Here is a 6,000-nt window from a genome sequence, read left to right on the forward strand (position 1 = left end):
TATTGTTGACTCCTTAAGTTGGAACGTGAAAATTATCTTAGGACATTTTGACAACCGAACAGGCACTTTCTACAAAAATGTCAACAATAAACAAACTGAAATCAAACTGCCAAGCAAGAACAGAGCAATGAATCATCGAAAGGGCAAATATTCAAATGATAAAATGATCATATTTATTCTGTACTTAGGTGTATTTTTTCGAAAAGGTTGAATGAATATTCAGTTTGCTACCGACAGAGGACGAAATAGGTCGATAATCAATCAATCACAATCACAAAACCATTTGTGTCGTGTGAATCGCGTTCTTAGATGGAAAATATATATCATTGTGGCCCTTATGGCAAGTGCGGCAGTTTGTGAAAGCGTAGTAAAGTTTTTGAGGATTAATGGGTAGAAAGTGAAACATGGGGCTCCAGCTTGCAGATCTATAAATCTTTTAGCTTCAACTTTTTACCGACAACCGAGTTTAGTTTACCGACAAGCAATTAAAGTTTTATGGATTCTTTATATTTCTCTCTCTTTGCTTTGCACAGATTTCCTGCTGTATTAAACACAGGTGGAACTTCGCAGTTTCCGACAAGCTTAGCATCACTTTGCCCCTGCTTGCAACGACTGAAACATGACACCTTTTTTTGACGTTGCTCATGAACCATTTGAGCCCCAGAGTTCGTTTTCATATCATTGGATATAGAATTGGTAATGCGATTCAGTTATAACAACGTAAGGAAGTAAATTCTAGTGGATTTGTCACACAAAGTCAAACGAAATTTGAATATCAGACATTTAGGTGCAAGTTTAAGCCAAAATTTCATTTCAAAAATGTCTTTTGCAGATTGTAAATGTTGTAACTTTGAAAATTGGATTTTTTTAAATCGCATAAAATTCAGGATTTCATGTGGATTGAATGCATTTTTGAAAGGTTGAAGAAATTTTGACGACATATAGAGCCCACTCTTCTTTACTGAACGCACAACTATGAACTTATAAGTATTTTTTGTTATAACTCATCGCGTCTCACTGTGCCGCACTTTGAATTACGCTTAGCATTTAACCCAGAGGCGGATTAAGGCTTTACGAGTCTCGGGGCTAGAATTTCCACACCTAACTAAAAAAGGTTACCACATTTTCAGGGGCAACATTCTACTAAATGGGTGACAGCAACGCAACTGCGCCAGTGGGTTACTGTGCCAGTGTCTTGAGTTGGCGCTACAAGCCATTTCGGCAGCACTGTGTCAACTGATGAAAATTAACTGAGTTACCCATGCCTATCGAATACACAAAGCGGCTTTGAAAATGCTGTCAAATCAGTCGGTGACTAACAGTCAAGCTGTCAACTTACGTGGCGAAAGTTATTACTTTCCATACGGGATGAAGAAAATGTAATTGAAGAACGGGCGAATAAGTAAATTGTCATTGTAATGAGTGAAAGTTGGTTACCAAAAATTTGCTGAAACACTTCAAGGTCGTTTACGATGCCAATGCTTTGGAGTGAACCTCTAAATCATGAAAATGACTCTTATTTCTGATTGACATTAACACGAGGATTCTGGAAGAAGAATAAAAACAAGATTGTATATCCGAACATCGCATCTGCAAAGAGACCATTTCCTCGTGGGAAGGCAGTTTACAAATGATAATAAATATTTAATATTGGCTTAAAGGGCCCCAAGTAAGGTCTTGTTGAACTGAACAAAAGCATTTGTTCTGCCAGCCCTTACTTTGGTTTTTTCCTGCGATTATCCAATAAACCACAATTTTTGCGATTAATCCCCTTTCAAAGATTGTCATGTTGATTCAAAGTGGCCGGAATTATTGCACCAAACCAATCAGGATCACTCTTTCTCCAACCAATCAGGGTCAGTTACTGGATTTATGGCGGGTATTTCAAAAAGACGAAGAAAAGTTTCCCGGTGGAAACATAAGATTCTAAACAAGAAAAGTATACGATACATCCTCCCCAGCCCCCCTAAAATTAGGTTTACATTATTGAAGGCGCAAAAAATTAATACTGTCTAAAAAAGGAGAGAATTGCAAATTTTCAAAATATTTGATCCGTAGCTGTAGTTACAATAAGACACAATCCATATTTTTTGCGTAAATTACGATAATTACACCTCTAAAGGGGTGCATTTTGGGACACATGGTTATAGGAAGAAAATGTAGGTATACTAATTATGAAAAAAACTCGAGTTCGTAAATTTCTTTTTCAGATTCTTCTTTCAATTTGAATTGTAAAAATTCGTCTTTCTCATTCGTCTAAAGTGTTTTACTTCCGGAATAAGACTTAAATTGTGCATTTGCTTAATGTGAGTTAACATTTCATCTTTGAGATAATGATTGAAATCACACAAAGAGCATTATATTAAACGGTGTACTTTTATAGCTTCAATAAACTTTCGTCTATGACTAATATATGACTTCTTGTTATTAAATTGTTTTGCACAGGATTTAGGTACACTGCAACTTTTTTCCAGGAGAAATATCTGTTATCTTCAATTCCGGATGCTTAATTTCTATGTGAGGTTTCAAACTATACTTCAGGCTAAAAACTTCAAAACTAACACAAATTTTTCTAATTAAAATATTACACAGGCAGGTAGTGCATTGGGTATTACCTTTGAGTATAAAACTAAGTTAGTTTTATATTCAAAGCGTATTACAGCTATTTTCAGGTTATGTGAAACGCTCGCTAACTGCGCAATCTGATTGGTTTGGTGTAATAATTCCGGCCACTTTCTAGACGCTTGTGCATTTTGCGGCTTAGTCTCCCTTTTTAATTCCCTCTAAAAGCGAATTTCTCAGAAATTGCACGTGGGGGTTAATTAAGTGAATCCCTTATACTTCCGGTAGGGGGTCGCTTTTTTGCCCATAAAGCCGTTTTGCGTTTGCAGCCAGCATGTGAAGAATTATCCTGGAGGTGAAAGGGGAACGAGTAACACTTCCGTCATAATTTATTGAACCTGAACTAATTATTATCAAAGCTGGTTTCTGGGCTTGACATTTATTAGCCCTCTTAGAGACTATTTGAGTCAATTTTTAATTGCGTTTGCTTTCAAGAGCATTTTTTCCTTGTAAGCGATTGATGTCAGGAAATCGTTAACTCAAAGTCTCAAGATCTTTACACTCTCTAATGGATTTGTTGTGTGAGAACAAGTCAGGTTAAATTGCGAATAAACTAACTTATCTGAACGAACTTTCAATCTTAGCACAGTGTATTACGGAATCCCAGTGCCACAGACCGCGAAAGATTTGGGTGTGAGTGCGAGGCAGATAGGCTGATGCGAGTTTAAGCGAACACTCGCGGATTCGCGAATCGTTATTTTTACTAAACAATTTTTCATTTGATAGTAGATTAATAAAATTTGGGCTTACCACTAATTGCACCAGCAACTTCGTCCAAATCGAGATCCACAGCATCACCACGAGCTCTTTTCATTAAAAAATTATAAAGTACATCAGGGTGATTCCATATCTTGCAACAGACAGCGAACGCTTTCAAAGGATTTGGAACAGCTTGTGTCCGAACCACTTCATTCATAAATCTATCGTACAGCTGCCTCTGGAACGTTGTGAGACGAACCAGAAGCACATATTCTTCCTTTTGAGGCAACACTGTTTGTAAGACCCTATGGGATCTTCTCTGTACAAATCCGACTAATAGAGAATGTAAAACGTGGGCCCTATATCGCATTAATTTAATATCAGCTTCTGTGGAGTCTATGCATTGGCCATTCATAATTGGACGTTCAAACATATTTAAAAATTCGGTTTTTGATCCTAAAATGATAGACATATTAATCACAAGCAGGCGGGAGTTATAGCTAAAACTTACCCAAATAATTTGGCCTGACAAAATCCACCATACACCAATATTCGGTCAAGTTATTTTGCAAAGGATACCCGGTAAGTACAACGCGTCTTTTAGTCCGTAACTGTTTTAAGGCAGCTGATATGGACGCATGAGAGTTCTTTATTCGATGTCCTTCGTCGCAAATCACCAAGTCAGGCCCCGGGTTTACTAAAGCAGCATATATTTCTAAAAAACAACACTACGAGATTCGACTTCCATTAGTTACGGTTTTGCAACTGACCTTCAAATATACACTGATTTTTCTCGGTTTCTGGTATATCTGGAGCAACCACACCTTTCCGCTTCGGTTTTGGATTTTTTTTCAAACTTAATAATCTAAATTGTTCATAGCCGATTAAAAGAACACCCCCTTGAGATCTCCATGAGTGTATAACCTTTTGTCTAGCGATTAAGGTTTTGTGTCCGTCGTTTAAAACGTGGAGGTTAAAATTTCTCGGCCTTACTTCTCCGTGTGAGTTTAATGGACTCGCGCTTGCAGCCTAAAATATAATAAAATTAATTGGCAAACAAAGTTATTTTGCTTTTTTTTATTGTTATGAGTTTTTAAGTTATTGTTAATTGTTGTTGAATTGTTAAAGTGCAAGCGTGCGCAGCTGTTTTATGATATTACAATCCATTTAATGAATAAATAATTAAGGCATTAGTTATCTACATTTTTTATAAGATTTCAAAAGCAATGCCAATCGATAGAATGAGAATGCTCTATTGTACTTTTTTCCATAGCATAATAAGTTATGGAATCTGAATTTGGGGCGCAGTTTACAAAAATAATAGAAAATTAGTGCAAAATATACAGAAACGAATCTAGAAAATTGTAAATAAAAATGGTTTTGCGGTTGAGAGCAACCCAATGAATTTAAAACAATAGTTCACCTAAGCTATCACTACTACGATTTCAAGAATTAATACCTCAATTCTAATGGCATAACTAGACACAGAAGCCTAATTATTCCTAAGCACATTTTTAAAGTCAGTATTAAGAATAGTTATATACAATCCATTAATGTTTTTAACAATCTACTGATGATACTGATAAAGGCTCTCAAAAAAAACTAAAGAACAAGTACTTCTGCCGGCATCTCGGCAGGTGAACTGAGTAGCTAGCGGATGACGTTGCCGGTCCCAACCCCGGATAAAAGAGAAGAGTTCATAAGCCAGGTTAGCACCCTACCTAAGGTAAAAAATATTGAAGGCCCATAGAACCGCAACCATGCCTCGGATTAGGACTGATCACAAAATGACGACCCACGCAAAGCATAGGTTAAGAAACTGGATAAAAAAAGGCATGATACTATTCGGATCCTGGAATGTAAAAACATTCAATAGCTAAGATCAAGCAATACTAAGTGAGCTAAAAGAGAATAACATCCATATTTGTGCCCTACAAGAACTAAGATGAAGGGTAAAGGGCAAAAACAGTATGAAGACTACACTGTAATCCACAGTGGTGTAGAAAAACAAGAAAGAGCAAAAGAGCAAAAGCGCAAAAGAGAATGTAGCAATAGCGGTTCACAACAAATACCAAAAAAAAACATCCAACAATGCCGCCACATATCGTCACGAGTATTGACAGTTAAAGTAGGCGCTCCCAAGATCGCGGTACTAGCCATCGAAACAAACTCACCCTGTATATATGGGTGAGTTTTTTTTCGATCACCAGTACAGGGATCTTCGAAACTAAAGCAGTTACGAAAAAGGTTAAATGGACAAAGAATTGTAGTTTTGAATGCTCTATTAGAAACCAATTTTATTTTTCTGAAATTTTTTCTGTCAAGAGATATTGGGAAAAACTTATTTATGGTACATTTTCAAATTACTTCTAGTCCCGTTGATATTAATTTGACAGGAAAACATTAAATAGAAAACTTGTAAAACAAATTTGAGTTTTTTTTAAATGCCAACCATACTTGATTATTACCTTACCGAATAGAGCATTTTATTACAATTTCTGTAATATATCACATCTTTAGAATATTTTCGAAAATACCGTGTCTGCGAACAATTTATACTTTTTCAATTTAGTTGTTGCGTTGGGGGGAAACCGAAAAGCCGAAACATTCACCGATTGATGACGCGGGAGATTTGGCCGCACTTTGGTCCATATAGGTAGTTGAATTAGAGTTGGTGGG

The 6,000-nt window shown here is 36.5% G+C and overlaps 1 protein-coding gene across 3 annotated transcripts in view; it reads right to left on the reverse strand.

The window, feature by feature from the left end:
- Nucleotides 1–6,000, reverse strand: part of LOC109545060 — a 40,783-nt gene that overhangs the window by 24,490 nt on the left and 10,293 nt on the right. For all 3 annotated transcript variants that reach the window (XM_019915551.2, XM_048666681.1, XM_019915552.2), the window contains 3 exons: nucleotides 4,092–4,350; nucleotides 3,833–4,036; nucleotides 3,373–3,777 (listed from right to left, as the gene is read on the reverse strand). In XM_019915551.2, the coding sequence (XP_019771110.2) occupies nucleotides 3,373–3,777; nucleotides 3,833–4,036; nucleotides 4,092–4,350 (868 nt within the window). The remainder of the gene's footprint in view (nucleotides 1–3,372; nucleotides 3,778–3,832; nucleotides 4,037–4,091; nucleotides 4,351–6,000) is intronic.

The sequence above is a fragment of the Dendroctonus ponderosae genome, unplaced genomic scaffold (genome assembly GCF_020466585.1).
Source record: "Dendroctonus ponderosae isolate FM_Combo_2020 unplaced genomic scaffold, Dpon_F_20191213v2 Dpon_F_20191213_5, whole genome shotgun sequence".
NCBI classification, from domain to species: Eukaryota; Metazoa; Arthropoda; class Insecta; order Coleoptera; family Curculionidae; genus Dendroctonus; species Dendroctonus ponderosae.